This window comes from Neodiprion lecontei, chromosome 7, assembly GCF_021901455.1.
Source record: "Neodiprion lecontei isolate iyNeoLeco1 chromosome 7, iyNeoLeco1.1, whole genome shotgun sequence".
NCBI lineage: Eukaryota > Metazoa > Arthropoda > Insecta > Hymenoptera > Diprionidae > Neodiprion > Neodiprion lecontei.
The window spans coordinates 5,421,636-5,441,934 of record NC_060266.1 but is presented as its reverse complement, the minus strand read 5'-3'; the positions used below and the strand labels follow the sequence as shown (position 1 = coordinate 5,441,934).

Here is a 20,299-nt window from a genome sequence, read left to right as displayed (position 1 = left end):
ATGTACTCAGACGTATGATCCCACTTGTATAACTATAATAACTGTAACCATTCGTTAGAATCTTCCCGAACTGTGCCATTCAAAGAACAAGTTCATAGATCAGAATAACATACAGGGTTCTTTTTCTAGCATGCGGCTGCAATGATTTAGGAGCGACCGACGAGTTTTGTGACGTGACAAGTGGAAACTGTACGTGCAAAAACAATTACGCTGGAAGAGCGTGCGACGTTTGCGAGAACGGTTATTTCAACTACCCATCGTGCAGGTTCTGCGATTGCGATGCGCAAGGCACTCAAGGCGAAATCTGCGACAAGACGAACGGGCAATGTTTGTGTAAGGACGGTTATGGCGGACCTCGTTGTGACAAGTGTCTGACTGGATTCTTCGGGTACCCGAATTGTCAACCATGCAAGTGTAGTACCAATGGTTCTCCGTTCACATCTTGTGACGTGAAAGGAACGTGTTCGTGTTACGTAAACTTTTCGGGAAAAACTTGCGACCAGTGTAGCCCAGGGTATTACAAATATCCTGAGTGTATAGATTGCAAATGTGACAATCACGGTGCAATTGGTCTCTCATGTGACGCTGAAGGCAAGTGCCAGTGTCACGAGAACTTCGACGGTCTAAGGTGTGACAAGTGCAAGGAAGGCTTCTACAACTTCCCGACCTGTGAAGGATGCAACTGCGACCCAGCTGGTGTGATAGAAACATTCCAAGGATGCGGTTCAGTGCCCATCGGAGAACTATGTCAGTGTAAAGAGAGGGTAGCGGGCCGAATTTGCAACGAATGCAAGCCGTTATTTTGGAATTTACAACCAAGAAACCCGCAAGGATGCGAAGAGTGCCAGTGCAATATTCCTGGTACAATTGCAGGGATTGGCGAATGTGACACAAAGTCTGGTCAATGTATTTGCAAAACGGCAGTTACTGGCAGGGGATGCACCCACTGCTCGGATGGGATGTACAATCTGCAAGAATACAACTTGTTCGGATGCGATAATTGCGCATGTGACGTTGGCGGCTCGATAAATCCAATTTGCGACAAACAATCGGGACAATGTTATTGCAGACCTCGAGTAACAGGACGCATGTGCAACAAGCCGTTGCAAGCTCATTACTTCCCTACCTTGCATCAATTCCAGTACGAAGTTGAAGACGGTAGAACACCGAGCAACAATCCGGTTCGTTACGGTTTTGCTGAGGACTTGTTCCCCGGTTACAGTTGGAAAGGATACGCCGTCTTCTCTCCTCTCCAAGATAAAATTATACAGGATGTGCACATTCAGAAGTCGACGTTGTATCGAATGGTTCTACGGTACATTAATCTGAACCCCAATCCGATTTCCGGGTTGATCAAAATCACTCCTGAGCACTCGCACGACACTGAGCAGGAATTTACGGTCGTATTTAAACCAACTTCGAAACCGATGTTTGTAACAGTTGCTGGATCTTCGGGGACAGTTCCATCACCCCTAGTAATGGATCCCGGTCGTTGGGACATCAGCATTTCAACAAAGTCGAGCTTACTTCTCGATTACTTCGTTCTTCTACCAGCAGCCTACTACGAAGCTACTATTCTGACTCAGGAGGTCAAGCGGCCTTGCGAAATAGGGTACAACGGACTCTGCAGACACTTTAGCTATCCAAGCTTGTCGACTTTCGATACTGTCCGGGGAGACGCAGGCTATTCAATTCAGGATAACCAAAGAGAACGGTTGACGGAATATTTCACTGACCGTGCAGCTCTCAATGAGCTTGGTGAAAAACGTGTTGCACTAATTAATGATAAACAACAGGAAATACATTACGACGTACGGATATCGAAACCTGGAATTTACATTCTAGTTGTAACTTACATCACGCCAATTTCGAACGATCAAATAGCGACTGTCCTTGTCGAAGCGAATGCATCATACAACGGAAAAGTGATGCTTTACCCGTGCAGATATACCTCTGTGTGCAGACAAGTTGTAACTGACAAATACGGAAGAGTCACTCCTCTGCAACTTCCATCCCATTACGTAAGCGTCATTTTATCTGCAGAACCGTACACGGATAGTGCCATTGTATCTATCGTCGCTATTCCTTACGAGAACTGGTCCCTGGATTATATCAAACCAAAATCTGTCTGCGTGCGCAAAGGTGGGAAGTGTGTACCAGGAATCTTTCCCGAAGCTGCCGACGCCAAACACATCGAGTTCGAAGTGGGCAATGAGATTTTGGAAGTAGACAGCAGGCCTCCCGGCATTTATGACAACTCTACAAAATTGATCTATCTTAGTAACAACAACACTATGATAGACATTAAGGCCAAAGTACCTCTACCCGGGGAATACGTATTTGTTGTACAATATTTCCAACCAGATCATCCGGAATTTGAATTGGACGTGCTAGTTCAAAACGGCAAGTTTTACGAGGCCAAAATACCTTTGCCAAATTGCCCAAGCAACAGTGGTTGTCGTAGCATTGTGCACCAATCCAACGGCGAGACGAAGTTTGATCTGATAGAAAACTTCATGATCACATTCAAAAAGGGTGCTGGTGATAACGCCGTCTGGCTTGACTACATATTGGTAATTCCGGCTGGTCCACGCGTGCAAGAGACACTGCAGAAGATACAATTTGATCAAACTAAAGAGTTTATAAAGAAATGTGGGACCAACCATTTTCACATCAACATTACGGACGACGGCTTTTGTCGGGACTCAGTTTTCTCACTGACCGCCGATTATAACAACGGGGCGCAACCCTGTAACTGCGATGTCGAAGGAACGTTGAGCTTCGAATGCCAGGAATTCGGTGGTCAATGTTCTTGCCGACCAAACGTCATCGGCAGACAGTGTGAAATTTGTAAAACTGGCTTTTACGGATTTCCTGATTGCAAACCGTGCAATTGTCCCAGCACCGCGAATTGCGCTCCTGAAACTGGAGAGTGCATTTGTCCACCGAACGTAAGCGGGCAACGTTGCGACGTTTGCAAGCCAAGAACTTACGGTTTCGATCCAATTATAGGCTGTGAAGATTGTAACTGCGACCCGAACGGAGTAACTGACAACGATTTACAGTGTAATCTGTACAATGGAAACTGCAACTGCAAGGTGAATGTCATCGGCCGCCAATGCGACAAGTGCAGGCCTGGTTACGCCGAATATCCTTATTGCACTGAATGCGAATGCGATATCCGGGGAACGACCGCCGATATTTGCGACCAAAAAACGGCCGAATGTTTCTGCAAATCAAATGTTCAAGGGTCTGGTTGCGACGTGTGCGCAGAGGGTACTTTCGACATCCAACTAAACAACCCGAACGGCTGTACAAAATGTTTCTGCTTTGGCAAAACAACCCGTTGTTCATCGGCCAGTCTTTACAAGACTTACGTAACAGACATGAATAACTGGAAAGCGGCGATAATAAATGAAAAAATTGGCAACGTAACGATACTGAGAAACGTTCCGATCAGCCAGAATAATTCTCAAATTTTCATGAGCTTGACCCATAACGAAACTTTCAAAAACACCATCTACTTCTCAGCGCCAGACACATACCTCGGTAAAAGGTTGACAGCCTACGGCGGTTACCTGAAATACTTAATTTATTACACCACTGGCCCATTTGGCGAGGCTGTGGCAGGTGCAGACGTTATTTTATACGGGGCAAACACGTATCTGCTATATTCCGGAGACGAACAGCCTCCGTCTTCAATGGATTTCGAAGCTTCGGTTCAGATAGTGGAAACCAATTTCAGAACACTGAATGATCTAGACGCGACGAGGGATCAAATAATGGTCGTACTGGAAGACTTGCAAGGAATTTACATCCGTGCCAAATATTGGCAGCCAAGTGTCGTGATATGGTTGTCGTACGTAACGTTGGACGATGCGACAGAGACCTATTCCTCGAGCAGTAACGTAATAGCCAGCAGTGTGGAACAGTGTCACTGTCCTCCGAATTACAAAGGCCTATCTTGCGAAGAATGTGCCACAGGATATTACAGAGTATCCTCAGGACCTCACGGCGGCTACTGTGTTCCTTGCCAATGTAACGATCATTCCAACACGTGCGACGTTAACACCGGTCGTTGTTACGACTGCAAGCACAGTACAACTGGAGACCATTGCGAGTTGTGCGAAATCGGTTACTACGGCAATGCCACTGTTGGAACTCCGGGCGATTGCAACATTTGTGCCTGTCCGTTGCCAATAGCATCGAACAACTTTGCCAATAGTTGCCAGGTGAACGAAGAAGGTGACAAGATCAGCTGCGATTGTCTCGAAGGGTATTACGGCGCCCGCTGCCAGTCATGCTCGGCTGGTTTTTACGGTAGACCCCAAGAAGTAGGGGACTATTGCAAACCCTGCCAGTGCTCGGGAAACATCGATCCGGAAGACGAGCATTCGTGCGACTCCATCGACGGGACATGTCTCGCATGTTTACACAACACTTACGGCCAGGCGTGCAATCTCTGTGCTCCAGGCTTCTACGGCGACGCGGTACAACTCAAAGACTGCCAAAGCTGCATATGCGACACTTGCGGAATGACAAGGTGCAACAACTACAACGGAAGCTGCGAGTGTCACCCGAATGTCATCGGAGAGAAATGCGACCGTTGTGCCGATAACCATTATGGATTCAAGTCATGCCAAGGGTGTCTGCCATGCGATTGTGGAGTTGCATCGTACAGTAGCCAGTGTGATGATGACACTGGAAAGTGTCGTTGTGCGCCTGGAGTCACCGGCAGACAATGTGACCGCTGTACTCCCGGATACTGGAATTACGGACCCAGTGGATGTGAATGTGAGTTATAGAATTGAATTGATCGAACCCTCCTTCCATCACCACTTCTTAAACTTTGGCAATTTTTAGGGTTTCGTACCTCGAAAGGTAAAAACGGAACCTTTATAAGATCCTTCGTTGTCCGTCTGTTTGACAAGGCCCTTTTTCTCAGGAATAGGTAGAGACATCAATAAGAAATTAATATCAAATACTCCTAAGGTTTCCTTGGAGGTGTAAAAAATACGAGCTTTTAAGTCAACCCAATCAAAAGATGCAGCTATTGACGTCCGTTAAGCTAGAATCATAAAATTTGGAGAGAAGCAAGGTTTCACAGTACAAGTAGAGGAAAAAGTTAGAACATAGTTGATTTGTAGCTATACCACATAAAAAATAATAATTTAGCTTGCATGGAACCTTCAGGACGTAAGTCTTATTCGCACTTGTCCGGTTTTTTTTTTATGAACAGAGATCGCAAGTTTGATTTCTTGAAATTTCAATTAGGATGTAAATGTACTTTCAGCATGTGGGTGTAACACGGAATATTCCATCGGGGCATCTTGCGATGCCGAAACTGGGCATTGCACGTGTCTTCCGGGAGTGATAGGCGATAAGTGTGATAAATGTCCGCACCGTTGGGTACTCATTGAACAAGAAGGCTGCTTCCAATGTGATTCTTGTGCTCACGATCTCCTCGATGACACCGATCGTCTTGCTGAACAATTGGTTCCTATTGTTCAAGAATTCAAAGTAAGATATATTCATTACCACCAATATGCGTTAGAAAGTTGATCAAGCTTACATAGCCATTGAAATCCGTATGACATAGAACACTTCATCTATCAGTGGTCCATACAGGATAAGGTCATATTAAAGTCGGTGATAGGTATCCATTGGATGTCTATGAATATCCCTTCACATAAGTGGATAGGTACCACAGACAACAACCATGCGGCAGATGGTCGCTATCTTCTCTTGCCATAGAGGAGAGCTCCAAATTATACAAGCCCCTAGCAATTCTGCTCTTTCGTTTACTCCGAATTTCATCCAATATTTACACATTGTTTTAGGTCTTAGACTTTGTGTCTGGGGCAGAACAAAATGTGCACACGATAATCTTTTAACATCCTTGACGATCCGCAAACAAGAGTAGATAATGTAAAAATATCGTCGACTAAATGTAGTAATTTCTTCCCCATAAAATCCATAATATCTCCAGTGAAGATCTACGTGGATATTTAGTATAACTTTGTATGTAGTAGATCTATAAGATTTTATATGATCAATGTACACATGCATAATGGATAGAAAGGACGTCCATTGGAGGTCCAAATATCTTCCCCACAAAATCCATAAAATCTCTAATCAAGATCTGTGCTGATACCTAGTAGAGATCTACTAAATGTATAACAAGAGGACATTTGGATCTCCAATAGAGCTGTAATATACTTCATTCCGATTGAAATGGATCTCTAATAGGGGTAGTACATATCCATCTTGTATGTCCATGGTACGTCCATTAGAGGTAAATGTTCCGTGTAGGTTATTAGTACCCAGGTATGATTCCAAAGTTATTCTAAACTCCTATTCATCACCTTAGAATGAATTTGAGTAGAGTAATTTTTGTGAAAATATTTTCAGACTGTTGCAGCGGGCTATTTCACGAATCGCCGTTTGCAATTCATAAACGAAACAGTCGATCAACTGGACAAACAAGTCCAGCTACTGGATCCGAGCCGAGTAGATTTCGTGCCTTTGCAAAAGGAAATTTCGCAACTTGATCAAGACGTACAAAATCAACAACGCAAGGTGGAATACATATCTGAAAATAGTGAGAAATGGGCGGAGGGCGCAATGAATACGTCGGTAGAGATGAAATTGTTGGAAAAAGATGCAGCCAAAGAGATAGACCGTGTAAACGTGATTGTAGATGAAGTGAAAAGCTTGGCACTGAACATAGACCAGGGTACCGGGCCAAAAGTTGATAACGCATTGAAGGAAGCTAAAGAGATTATTAAAAAAATTGAAGGCGTTTCATTCCGCAGTTTTCGCGACAAAGCGAACGATCAGGTAGATCGTGCTAATATTTTGTTGACAGAGATGGAACAAAATAATATTCCTATCACGAATTTGAGTACAGTCGTCATGGATTTGAATAAAAAAGTGGTAAACCTGACCAACAAAATAGACGACATGATGAACAATACTCAGATGACGCAATTAAATGCCAACGTTGCTGAGAGATTGAACTTGGAGAATAGAATAGCCCAAGAAACGGGGAACTTTGACACAGCCAAGAACTCCACCAACGAAGCGCAAGAAGATCTGAATGCTGGAAAAGAACTGAACGAGAATGCAACGAGATTTTTGAACCAGGCTATTAATTTTATCAACACAATTAGTAAGTATACTACCTGGTGTAATAATTTTTTAATTATAAATAAGTAGCAAATGTTTCTGTAAAAAATGGCAGAATATTTGACATGCTGGACCGATCATATGTAATCAAGGATTTAACCTGTATTGCAGAAGAGGATACCCAACGGGATGTTCGTTCAAAATTGAACGAAACTACGTACGGCAATGACCAAATTTTAGTAGATGTTCTCGACTTGGTTAAGAATGCGACAAAACATGCTGAAACATTGAACCAATATTCTCTCGATTTGGATGGCATACTTACCGATACCCGAAACACAAGCGCTGTGAGAGCTGCTTCTGCTTACAAGGATATCTCAGAAACAATTAACGGAGCTTACGAAGCGGCCGTAGATGCTATCAAAGCCGCAAATAATGCTACGCAGCTTGTGAGTGATCACTTTTTTCGTTGCAGTGTGATTTATTCCAAGTAAATTTAAACAAATTTAGGGAGTAAATTTACATACGATAATGAAACTGTTTTAGTCTGACGGAATTGGAGGAAGAACATTGACATCTCAAAACAGATCACAGGAATTGTTGGATATGGCTATAAACGCTCTCGATCAAACTGAGGGATCACTTGAGGATGATTTAATTGAGACGCAAAATGATGTCAGCAGTATAGATAATCAAAATCGCAATAACACTGCAGAGCTGGACCGTATAGAGAGGTTAATAATTCAGTGCAAATGTGACGCTAAAATACTTCCAAATAATATATCATCAAATAATCATACAAAAATGAAACTGTGACTAATAACATGAATTTTACGTTGTGTTGGCAAGATAATTATTGTATATTTGAATACCAGTTTCAATAGACGTATATTTTTAAGTTAATACAACTTTTCCCACAGTGTTCTAAAGGGGCTTTCACCCGATTCTTCATCACCGTTGGCTCAACAATTCATGGACAAGGCTGATAAAGTACAAGACGTAACACAGCGCGCGATCAATGACATGAAAGGAACTGTCGAAAAACTACCGGAAGATCTCGTCGACGCGAAAAAACTTTCCAAGGATATGGAGGATTCGATTCACGATATATCGCAAGCGAATAAACAATTGGATGTTGTAGAAAGGATCGTTCCGAACATTACAAATTTGATAAATGACCTGGGAAGTAAACAAAGTTCAATTGAGACGACGGGAAAGATGTTACAGCAAAAAATTGACGACCTGAAACACAGTATTGCAAATGCAAGAGAATTAGCCGATATGATCAAGATTGGTCTGACCTTCTACAGGAATACAACGTTGGAACTGAAGAATCCTGAGAGTCTGCCTCTATTGGCAACATCGACTAAAATATCCGCATATTTCAGAACGAATCAAACTAACGGTTTCATGTTATACTTAGGAAATGAACAAAAGAGCAAACAATCTCGTTTTAAGACGGTAAATTGAATCACTAACTTGTTGAAGTTAGTAACGTTAACGTAACGAAACATCATGGTATAAATAGTTGTAAAATTTTAGAACGACTTCCAAGGAGGTGGCTTTTCAAAATATAAACATATTTTCTTTTCTTTGATTTACTAGCTGAATTTCAGACAATCCTAAGGTCACGAAGTAACGATTTTTCGAAACATGCATCGTTAAAGTAACCGTACCAACTTCAACTTCATGAACCACTAAAGGTTCAACGCTTGACGTTGAATGCTTAAATGATTATAACGCATTCAATCTGATAAATGCGAAAATTGATGGTACAATAATGTTATTTATTTATTTTCTACAGAATGACTTTATGGCGCTTTTAGTCGAAAACGGCTACCCTGTGCTTGTAGTCGATCTGGGATCGGGACCAGAAAGAATTATCAGTAATAGATTTGTCGCTGACAATGTTTGGCGGCAAGTTATAATCGAACGGTGAGCTCACGAGATATTATATTTTACCACTTCAATTGTTTAAAATAGCATACAATCGATGTTTAATTGGTGATAATATTTATTCCTCCAACAGGACCGGCACAAACATAAAGTTAATCATACGTGAAGATATCGGCGAGGGTAAAGATGAACTATTTGTCAAAGAACAAGTGATTCCCGGTCCCTATTCCATATTCAACTTGGATCAGGATCAGTCGAAGCTATTCGTTGGCGGATATCCGGCAGCATTCCAGATTCAAAACGCAGTTACTTCGGCTTCGTTCGAGGGTGAAATGGAAGAGTTGGTAATCGGTGATACACCCGTGTCATTCTGGAATTTCGTTTACGGAGAAAACAACAGGGAAGGAGCTGTGGAAAGAGACAAACTGATAAACTTCCAACCAAGCACCGGGTACAGATTCGACGGCAACGGCTACGCAATCATCAGCATAAAGCAGTCCCAAATATCTATGGACGCTCAAAAGTTCAATATAAAATTGAACTTCAAAACGTTCGCTGAAAATGGTCTGATGTATTTGATGGTTAACGGAAGAAACTTCTTCTCGTTGGAAATGAAGGATGGACATGTACTCTACCAATACAATCTCGGTCAATCAACCGCGTTTATAAAGACAACGAAGACGTTCAACGACGGTAACTGGCACAATTTGATAGCGTTGCGACAACAGAAACAAGGTACTCTTGAAATCGACAATTCTGGTAAAGTATGGGGCGAAGTTAAGGGAGCATCAACGTCCTTCGAGTCCCAAGATCGCATATACTTTGGGGGTCATCCTACTCTGCATTCTTATTCATCCGTCACAACGGAAGGCTTTGAGGGTTGCATCGACCAAGTTTACATATCCGATACTCAAGTCGATCTTAGCAGTAGCACCCAAGCGTTTGGAGTCACGTCCGGATGTCCCGTCAGGGTAAGAATTCCATGTCATTTTTTCGTTTCGCCAAAAATATTCCTTGACAAATGTAAAAATCTGCGGTGTGATTGTCAATGAAGACAGAAGACAAAAGACACTTCCGCATTGAAAGATAAAAATTTATGTTGCTCTTTTAGTTCGCGAGACTTGTCTCATTCGAAGAAGGCAATCCTGGATACGTTAAATGGGAAAATGCGTCGGCACCAAATTCTCTGAAAGTAAATCTCAAGTTTAAAACTTCGGCGAAATCGGGACTCATATATTACGCCACGAATGATGACCAGTCGGCGGTAAGTATGATGTCCTTGATGAATGGCCGACTCTTTGTAAGGAGCCAAGGTGAAGAGCTCAGCACAAGCAAGGATGGCATTAAATTCAATGACAATGAGTGGCACGTCGTAACGGCTACTCATGACGAAAACAGTCTCAGACTGGACATTGATGACATCGAAAACTACATCACAGAGATACCACCACCTCCTTTGCACATTCTATACGGTAGCTTGTACATCGGAGGATTACCGCCTGATTACAACGTCAAGAAACAGGGAAATCTATCGACTGTACCATTCGTGGGTTGCATCGAAGACGCGACGTTGAATGGCATCATTATCAATTTTGCCAACAGCACGGATCGGCCTGGTGCATTCCTCGGCAAATGCAAAGGTGGCGATCAACCATGTGAGTATATTCGTTTCATTTTTAGTATCGTCCTATCGGCGGAGCAGCTCTGATTTATTATGGTTTTATTAATTTATCGGTTAATTATTGAAAGCTGGACTGTCCAATTCAAGGTTTCAGTAATTATATACAGTACGCGGGTTATGCGAAAGATATCTGATACACGGTGTTTGCTCTTTGTATCATCAGAATAATGTGCGGCCATTAATCCCTGAGTGAAGAGCATTGATAATTGATAATTCATAATTACCATAATTATACGTTTTATTCAATTCAATTTTTCAGCACGGCCACCGGCTGTCCAGACACAACGACCAGACGAAACATGGACACCGGAACCAGTACCAGATATTCCCACACCTCCGAAACGTACAGGTGAGTTTTCTTTTACATCTATACAGATAATGTACATCTCCATTGTTTGGAGGATAACGGTATGTTCAACCCTCATTCTCGGCGCGCAATCATGACCAGGCCGTCTGTATCTTGTTTAGACTGATATGAAAAATAGTGGAAATGATATATACATATGTGTGTGTATATATACTTAAGATTAAGATGAAACTTTGACCTTAAAGAATAATGAAACCGATAATAGCGGAGAAAGGCACTGTGCCCATTCAGTAACCTCATAATTTCTACGAGAGAAGAAGTCATGCTTAGCTCCACAAAGTTTCCATCATTCTTGGCAGTGATTGTTTTAGTCGTATACACACGTGAGGGTAAATCAACGAGTTATGGTGAGAATTTTGAACCTATGTCATATTGTGATGATCAATTATAGGATATGACAGTCGATCAATTAATATTCATACCTGTTTGGAAAGCAACTTGTACTATAGTCTATAGTTCCATTTTCAATTATCAGCTACTCACTAATTTACTTGTACGTAAATACTGTTACTTTGTATCAATTTTACCGTAGAAATGTTTGATTACTTAAAGGTACGTTAATTGATCATCGTTAACTGCCGGAGTCATTTTTGATTAGACAATGCGGCCAGCATACCTTGCAATTTTTATCGTTAACCTGCCCAATATCTGAATATATGCATTACTTTTTTTCAGATGTAAACATTCCATTCGAAGAGAATGACGGACTCAATAATATCGAAGGCCGTCTTACAGTCGGACCCGTAACTTCGACTACAGCAACCCCAGTAGTAGTTACTTCAGAACCATTGAAGCCCGTTATAACCCCGGCACCACGGACAGCTAATGAATGCCACCTGCCACAATATCCTGCCAACGATTCTGATGTAAATAATGGATGGCGATTTGGTATGTATAGATTTATAAAATTTTTCATCACCAAAGTGACAATTGCTCGGTGAAACTCTCGAATGACCATCCATTCTTTCATAGGTACCAAGAAAAACAGCAGATTCGAATACAATTCTCTTGGTGGCAGATACATGAACGATTATGATATACAAATTGATTTCAAAACAATGGAGAACGATGGTATAATATTCTACAGCGCTGTCCTTGGTAAGCAGGACCTTATTGCTGTATACCTCAAGGAAGGCAAGGTAATTAGACATTTCGCTAGTTTTTACAATTCTTATATTCACGGTGAAAAATCTTGCATATTTGTTGGGCAATCACAATTTCGCACCATGCATAACGTGCGCGTATCATTCCTCAGGTTCATTACAAATTCGATTGTGGCAGTGGACCTGCTTTGTTGATTGGGGCGACAAAGACAAACAACAATCAATGGCACACGATCGTATTCAAGAGAAAGGGTAATACTGGAGAGTTGGCTATTGACGATGAGCAAATAATACGTCAGAATTCTGCGGGAGATGCTACAATGATGGATGTCATTCCACCATTTTACGTTGGAGGCTTCCGATCCGAGTTATCGGATAACGTATTCAGATCCACGGTAAGTTATTTTAAGAGTGATCAATTATTAGTTACTACAACTGTATTTTTTTCCATTAGATTCCACGATGTAAGCGATTTATTTTCAAAAATATTAATACTTGTTTACCAATTTTTACTTATCAGCATTTGTCGATACAATCACCGCGAACAATAGTACATTTTGATCGTTGTATCACTTCATCTGGTCTGTTTCAGGGAATTAATTCCACGTTTAGTGGCTGTTTGAAGAGTTTCATGATGAATGGAAACCTAGTAGGTGACCCAACTACGACGATTGGAGTTATTCCATGCTCCAAGTCGGTCGAACCTGGTCTATTCTTCTATCCAGGAAATGGATCAAATTACTACAAGGACAGTAAGTGCCTTACAAATACCTCACAGCGTCGAATTGTCAATTTATGCATTCGCAAGTTGTATTTTAGATTTTGTATTTATCGGAAACTCTAAAGTGTTTAGATAAATTATTGAGGTCAGATACTCTGGGGTAAATTATTCGCATAAATATTAGTTTTGATTGAAATTTTCAGCGGATAAACATCAGTTCGGTGGCACAATCGATATACAAATGAATATCAAACCACGCACAATTTCTGGGCATTTATTGTCAACTCACGGTAAACGTGATTACTTAGTATTGGAAATGGACAATGGTACCGTGAGATTCCTCGTTAAAACACAAAAAGGAATCATCGAGACGTCGTTCCAACTGCCAAATCGCAACTCGTTATGTGATGGAAATTGGCACAGCATTCGTGGTAAGTTATTCTTACTCGTGAATTTAGTAGTATACAGATACCTCTAGCAACTACATCGTGATGCAACCGTAGTACAATTTCATTTCAGCATGATTTTCAAACATCCTGATTTAATGCCAGGTGTATTAAAGACAACCGATCGATAACTGTTAATCGCTCGTGATATTCGTTTTTGAACATAACAAGTATCTAACGAATAACATGCAGATAGGTACATTGGCTACGTCTTGAAATAAGCTAGTAAAAATATTTCTTGAAAATTTGAGCTTTCTTCATCAAATATACGATAGGCCGCTTTGTGATCAAGGTATATTATGGAAATAACATGGGAAAACCTTGTTTTTACTGTTTAAAATTTTATAAGTCGTTGACGAATGTACCTAAAATTATGTAAAATATACATTTTTGTAATGAATTGATCGCTCTGAAAAAAAGCTCTGATGCATAAGATTCGTAACTGAAAGCCTTCACACGTTAATCAACGAATTCGATTGAACCCCTTGAACATTAATTAACATACCAACGCTTTCATTTACGAATTTTATGCATTAGAGCTTTTTTGTAGAGCGTTCAATCGTTTACAAAAATATGTATTTTTCATAATTTTACGTATATTCGTCAACAACTTATAAAATTTCAAAGATCAAAAAAAGGTTCTCCCTAAGAGCTCAAATTTCTACAGAATTTTTTGTTATTAGTTTGAAAGCGTTTAAGCCCCGGTAGCATAAAAATTCAAAAACAACCCTATTAAGGGCCAACCTAATGCTAACTGTTGGGTTAGCTCTGTCCTTTGTTCACGGTGAATGTTTTAGTTCCAATAACTTGCTCCGGAATGTACTTGTACAATTATACACTTGATTTAACGCCGATACCCAATTTCTCTATTCCGCAACGACTTGTACCATTTTCCTTTTTTTTTTGATATTTTTGATTTTCTTTTTCTGTATCGTATTTCTGTGTGTTTTTCAGCTACGAGACAGAAGAATGCAGTGCTTCTATCGGTCGATAACAAATCCGCACCACCTGGTACTGGTTCTAGAAACATATATGGTGTTCAATCGAAACAACCAATATTCATTGGTGGCCATCTAAGGTTATCCAGAGCTCGAGGTTCGAAAAGTCGTCAGCAATATGTGGGGTGCATCAACAATGTTATAATCAATAGCGTACCTCTCACCTTGAACCCATTACGTGCCAATGGTAAAGTAATTACAGGAATATGTCCAACTATTTAAAGCGTTATACACGGTCAAGTAAAATAGAGTAACACGCTATGCTGGGTACCAAAAATTAAATTACATTCGGGTAATGATGTAAGAAATTGTTTGAGTATATAATTATGCTTTTTTTAAAGCAACGTCATTACGAGTATCAACGATTTTTACCAAGTCAATGCACCAGTTATCCAATTCTATGATTTTAAAACAACCAGAACGATAATTCTCAATCTTAGATTTGTTGAAACAGCCTTTGAGAGCATTTAACAGTCGTATACATGTGTATTGTATTCAACAAGCGACATCAAGTTCATTATTCGGCTTTCATTGTAACGCCATTAAAATTCCAGCTGTAATGGCTAGTGAATTTTACTTGTATGTTTTAAAATGTTTTTTGTCTTTTATTATGTTGTTCATAATAATATATCTGTGAAATAAACAATCCGAAAGATATTTTTAAATAACACATATATCGTGTACAGTTTTTACTGTATCAAACTCAATATTACAAAAGTTTGAGTAGGTGAAGTTACATCAAAACGGTATCAGTGATTAGTTGTAGTCTTGATGGGTTATTTTCCCAAAAACAAACATTCGACGTCTTTGTTCTTTTCTAGATTATATAATTTGGAAGTATGTTATTTTTTTATAATGGTAAAAATACATTTGACGCGTCGAGCAATATATTATGAATCATTTTACAGTGCAAGCAGCACACGTCTTTTTTCAACCTTATTCCAATCAATATTCTAAATTTTGCCATTTTAGTGTTTCATAGATTAATTCTCGACTCTTATTATATATTCTTATTATATATTATTATATATTGGGTGATTAGTACCCAGTCAGAAACTGCAGTGATAAACGAAATGATTGAATGCTGAGAATAATATTACTGATTTTATTGTATGATAAGTAAGAACAAATGGTGAAATAGTCATTTTAATCATCATACAGAAATCTCGAGTATTTAAAACTAACAATAAGTTTAACATACGGGTTCCTCAGTTTTTGAACAAATATCAGTTCGAATATTTGAACATTAATGCAAATATAAAATTACTGCTAAAATAGGTCAAGATGAGAAACGCATGTATATCAAGTTTCTTTTAATTGCAACTTCAAGTTAGGATATGTATTTACCTAACAAATTTTTCGAGACTTACGATCAGAGCACTTCGGAAAAGACTCAAAGTAATAAAGTGTAATAAAATAATGACTGCCATTGTCAGAAGATATTCTATAATTAGTCCGCTGAAAATCGGCGAGGTCAAGATTGATAAGTGTAGAAAAATGTCTGGGGCATGTTAACTGACAACAATGTCTGCAAGGCCTGCATATCGGATTTTGACAATACTTTGCAAAGGTGTGAAGTGAACGAAATAATTGAAAAGTATTTTTTTTATCGGCCTTATTATTCTACTTTCAAGATATTGAACAATCTTTCAGTAACTTCCAACCCTCGTATTTTCGAAACCATTAATTATCGACCAATCCGCATGAAATTTGGTCTCCAGGGAAAATGATAAAAGACGAACCGGATACTTGTAGAAAATCATACAAAGCAGAAAGGCTTCGCGGACGTGCTTTGTTACTTTTGCTAAGCCGGGGTCCTTGGATCGTTAGATTTTCTTATAAATTTTTCATGCGTAACTAGGTGTAAATTTGACTATGCAATATTTTATTGTACGTCGTAAGAGTACAGTGGAGCAATTTGACATGACCCTGAGTCCTGATTTGAATGCTGTGCCTTTGTTTCCAGTTAAAACTCCACTTGACCATGCACTTCGCATAACAAATTTACACCAAAATCGAAGGATGTCAGGATATTACTCGTGTATTACATATGTATAGACAGTACGTATATTAACATTAGTGGCAGTCTTGAATGACTGTAAACGTATTAGATTACGGAGAAATTCGTCAAATGTGACAACAATATGTCAGCCCTATCCTAATAAGCAGTACGTCTAAAAGGCAACTTTTTCTCATCATACGTTAGAAGACTGCGCTACAGACTCCGTGTATAGACAATTATGACAGAGCGATAATAACTAATTGCCAGTAACAATAACTTATCGCGGTATTAAACAACGAATAGAATCATTTATAAAAATATACAGTCTTGATTTGGTTGTCACGTTAGGACTATTATATATAATACATTGATCACGAATAAATTATCATACAAACTGTTTTTAGGTTTTAATCATAGGTGGAGATATTTAAAAGTCAGATTATACCTCAGACTTGTGCCTAAACTGATACCATCGCAATTGGCTTTACGACGATTTCAGTCGGTCGATAAATATTACATATCGATGAGCGTATCGACATCTCATAGGACATTCACCAAATACTCCCAGCTAACATTTCGAAATTGCTTCGAAACCATGGCTTGTATTTTATATTCACTATTTTAGTAGTGGAATTCTTACGATTGTTTTTTATTATTATGTCTTACTCGTTATACCTTTAGTACCTTGGATTCAGGGACGAAAATGGTATTTGGTAAAGTAAAAAGCATAAATATCACACAACAACTCACAAGAATTTCTGTACAACACCTTTGTACAGATAATAGATTTGCGCCCCGAAAATGACTTTTGATACCTGCAACTTTTTGTGCATTTTATAGAACAGATTAATTCTTTGACAAGATATCATTCACCTCTGAATCATCAGTTTGTATAACATTGATAAGAGCTGATTAGTACGGATTTTTTTGCATCAAACAAGACTGTGTTCGAAATTCATTTGTAAGTAAATTTCCTTTGCATGTTGTACAGTCTTTATAAAATTTTGATGCAGATTCTTATCTCAGTTTGTTCATTCAATACCATGAGCAAAAATCATAACTAAACCTGGCTCTACCATCATGTCCTCAGGCATATGAGTGTTATCACAATGAAGCACCAGCACAGCCTGCTTACCAGGTACTCTTTTGCATATATAATTTTCATACTGACGCCGAGAACTCTGCCTCGTTTCCAAAGAATTTAATCCAGGTGGCCATTTTCTTTCGTGACAGTTTTCCATCAATTCATCAATCACATGTGGCGGACAATTATATTCTGATAGTGTTCTCTTGATCATTGTCTGCAAGGAAACGATATCGACTGAATAATCGTAGAAGAGGAACATCGATTGTAAAATAAAGTCTAGGAAGAGGCAAAAATAATAGCATAGAAATCTTGCAACACATATATATATAAATAAATAATCAGGCGATGTATCCCAAATAATCAATTGTTTCGATTTACTTTTACCTGTAACAGCTCATCAGGTGTGGAAATCATACCCCCCCATCTAGTTACTCTGGCACGAGGAAGCGTGGCGGACCATCTGACAACTTCGTCGCGTTCCATTTGATCGGCGATAGCTCTCATGGCTGGATTTGAGACCCTCATTGCTCTCATAAAATCCTTAAGCAAATGTATTTCCCGTTTTTGTTCATTGATCTGAAACTGTTGTTCTCCCAGTTCCCTTTTCACGTCGGTCAACTTCTGTTGCTGTGATTGTATCAGGCTGCGAAGTTCTCGTATGCAATGATGACCGTTCAGCTCGTCTTTCGGTATTATCAATCCGCAGCCTTGCTCGCATGGCATTGGCCGTTTTGGATTGTACTCGCACTCGTCGAGGTGTGCGACAAGGCAATCCAATTTTACGACAACTTGGCATCCGTATATCGTATTGTCGCAGCCAATGCATAATCGGGCTAGCAAATTTCTTAGGATTCTAGGTACAGGCCTCAGTTGCGCAGACGTTATCGGCGCCCGGTCTACAGGACAGGTCGGTTGTCGGTTGATCCACTCGTTGATGCAAGCCCGGCAAAATGCATGCTCGCAGAGTTGAGCCTGTAACACATCACTTACCTACCAGAACCCATAACCCTTCTATGTGCTCAGTATCTATAAGTGAAAACTCTGGTCAAAATCAAATGTTTGAATATTTACAAGCGTTCCTTTGCAAATCTCAATCTCGTCACACTGTTAAATACCAGAAAATCGATAAATAGATATTGTAAATTAGGGAGAGAAAATTTGTCGTATTTTAAACAGAAGATCAACATTTTTCTGATAAAATATGTGCAGTTGATTTTGCCCAGAATTTTTTCTCAAGGAGCAGATTTTTGAGAAATTCTAATTGAGACTGTGAGTTCAATTTCTCTGATTAAAAATTTCAACGTATTTACATTGAAATATTCAATTTCAGCGTTATTCTGGCAGATTTTCAGGGCGAAAAGTTTTTACCAAACTTTTCAACCTTTCTTCATCATTTAAGGTTTGAAAATTTCTTCAGTTTTGATCAAATTTAGTTAAATTACAGACTTCATTGAAGTTTAAAGCGATCAAGCCTCTCGGTTTTATTATATTTCATTCTCATTCGTTAATAATATTTACAATCGTCCAAAGAAATTGTTTGAAACTTATAGAATAATTATTTTACCAAAAATTGGATTTGGAAAAGATCTCTGAATGCAGCTTTAGAACTAATCGCTCATGATTCTAGGAGCTTACTGATTGAACACTTCTAAGTATCATGAGATTTAGAGTTTTCTAATGTTAGAGTAAAGTTTTTTTCTGAATAAAAACTACTCGATTGAATGAAATGCATGATACAGACAAAGGAATTGAGTTGTACAAAATACGGGTAAGAACTTATATTTTGTAAAACGATCAGTTCAGAACCGAAAGAGCAAAACATCACACCGGAAAAATATTTCTGTTAAATCACATTGATGTAAGAAGTAAATAATGATAATAAAGGGTAAAAAAAAATTCAAGTAATCACGCAAAATTCACACAGAATTAATTCCCTGTTTCTAGATTGTTCCCGAGAATTGAACGCCCTGTGATATTGATGCATGAATAAGAGACAAATTGAGGTTAGGTTTAACCTCGTTGAATTTAGGTTTTGCCTTTCGAGAAAAATTGCCCAGAATTTTACGACGAATCGAATGGGTATGAAAATATTTTAATATTTTGAGGGTCAGAGTTGAAAGCGGCGATCGAAACGACGAGTACCTGAACAGGCTCCTCCAAAACGCCGGAGCAGATCGGGCAAAGAAGTTCTTCGTCAACTTCGCCTTGAAATCGATGAACTTCGAAGCCCATTTCACACCTTCCGACTTGGACAACGGCTCTCACTTCTTCGATTTGCTATTTCTATCAACAAAAAAGCCGAAGTTACCATGAGCAAAAAATGCCAAACAGAGAGAAGCGTTGAGGAGCGACGTTCCGAAAGCGCAAAAATGCCTACCGTTATTGTGACAGCTCCCAGGTATGTGTGTGTGTGCATGTATTCAAACGTGTTGTGCCTCAAGCCTCGACGTATATGGATGCACGATCAGGCTGAATTTTGTCACGTTATTGTAATGATGCATCTATAGAGAAAGTCGTTATTTCGCAACTTTAGGATAACCTGAAATTTAGCAAACCGTTAATACAGCGTCAATAACCACCGATTTTGTAAATTCAGCTTCTTCAGTTATTCCAAAAGTGCGAAATAGTAATTTTTTTATTTCAACATTTCGATACGTTAACGTTACTAACTTCAGCCTCGTAACAAAGCCCACCTCGCGTTTTTCATGTCCCCAAATTGATCGCATCCACTCATACAAAGTAGGTTTTTAGAACTAATGTTTGAGGTGTCTGAAACGGCGATTGCAATATTTACCTTATTTACTAGCAGTAAAAAAAACTACTGATACACGATTCGACGTTTGTGGATTTATTGTCGACATGTTTGCGTT

At 39.4% G+C, this 20,299-nt stretch overlaps 2 protein-coding genes across 8 annotated transcripts in view; one reads left to right on the top strand and one right to left on the bottom strand.

Moving 5' to 3' along the window:
- Positions 1-15,253, top strand: part of LOC107221056 (laminin subunit alpha) — a 23,056-nt gene extending 7,803 nt beyond the window's left edge. The window contains exons 7-22 of the mRNA XM_015659918.2: positions 130-4,794; positions 5,294-5,520; positions 6,412-7,171; positions 7,300-7,577; positions 7,675-7,862; positions 8,049-8,589; positions 8,933-9,063; positions 9,158-9,995; positions 10,136-10,679; positions 10,965-11,054; positions 11,748-11,960; positions 12,045-12,211; positions 12,328-12,570; positions 12,768-12,927; positions 13,100-13,327; positions 14,297-15,253. Of these exons, the coding sequence (XP_015515404.2) occupies positions 130-4,794; positions 5,294-5,520; positions 6,412-7,171; positions 7,300-7,577; positions 7,675-7,862; positions 8,049-8,589; positions 8,933-9,063; positions 9,158-9,995; positions 10,136-10,679; positions 10,965-11,054; positions 11,748-11,960; positions 12,045-12,211; positions 12,328-12,570; positions 12,768-12,927; positions 13,100-13,327; positions 14,297-14,562 (9,539 nt within the window). The 3' untranslated portion in view covers positions 14,563-15,253. The remainder of the gene's footprint in view (positions 1-129; positions 4,795-5,293; positions 5,521-6,411; positions 7,172-7,299; positions 7,578-7,674; positions 7,863-8,048; positions 8,590-8,932; positions 9,064-9,157; positions 9,996-10,135; positions 10,680-10,964; positions 11,055-11,747; positions 11,961-12,044; positions 12,212-12,327; positions 12,571-12,767; positions 12,928-13,099; positions 13,328-14,296) is intronic.
- LOC107221065 (E3 ubiquitin-protein ligase NRDP1) lies at positions 14,687-20,299 on the bottom strand. Of its 7 annotated transcripts, none has more exons than XM_046744582.1 (5): positions 20,224-20,299; positions 19,807-19,968; positions 19,572-19,712; positions 17,808-18,419; positions 14,687-17,643 (listed from the first exon to the last, which is right to left on the bottom strand). In XM_046744582.1, the coding sequence occupies exons 3-5, from the start codon at positions 19,659-19,661 to the stop codon at positions 17,374-17,376; spliced, it is 972 nt and encodes a 323-aa protein (XP_046600538.1). In that variant the 5' UTR covers positions 19,662-19,712; positions 19,807-19,968; positions 20,224-20,299; the 3' UTR covers positions 14,687-17,373. The 7 variants fall into 7 exon arrangements, with proteins under 7 accessions (XP_046600538.1, XP_046600537.1, XP_015515418.1 ...); XM_046744581.1 differs by having other exon boundaries at positions 20,123-20,250; XM_015659932.2 differs by having other exon boundaries at positions 17,808-18,401; positions 20,123-20,248.

Coding starts and splice junctions, on each gene's coding strand:
- LOC107221065 (XM_046744582.1), bottom strand. CDS start 19,661: ATGGGCTTCGAAGTTCATCGATTTCAAGGCGAAGTTGACGAAGAACTT. Junction 18,420..19,571: donor TTTTGGAGGAGCCTGTTCAG/GTACTCGTCGTT, acceptor GGGTTCTGGTAG/GTAAGTGATGTGTTACAGGC. Junction 17,644..17,807: donor ATGAGCTGTTACAGGTAAAA/GTAAATCGAAAC, acceptor GTTTCCTTGCAG/ACAATGATCAAGAGAACACT.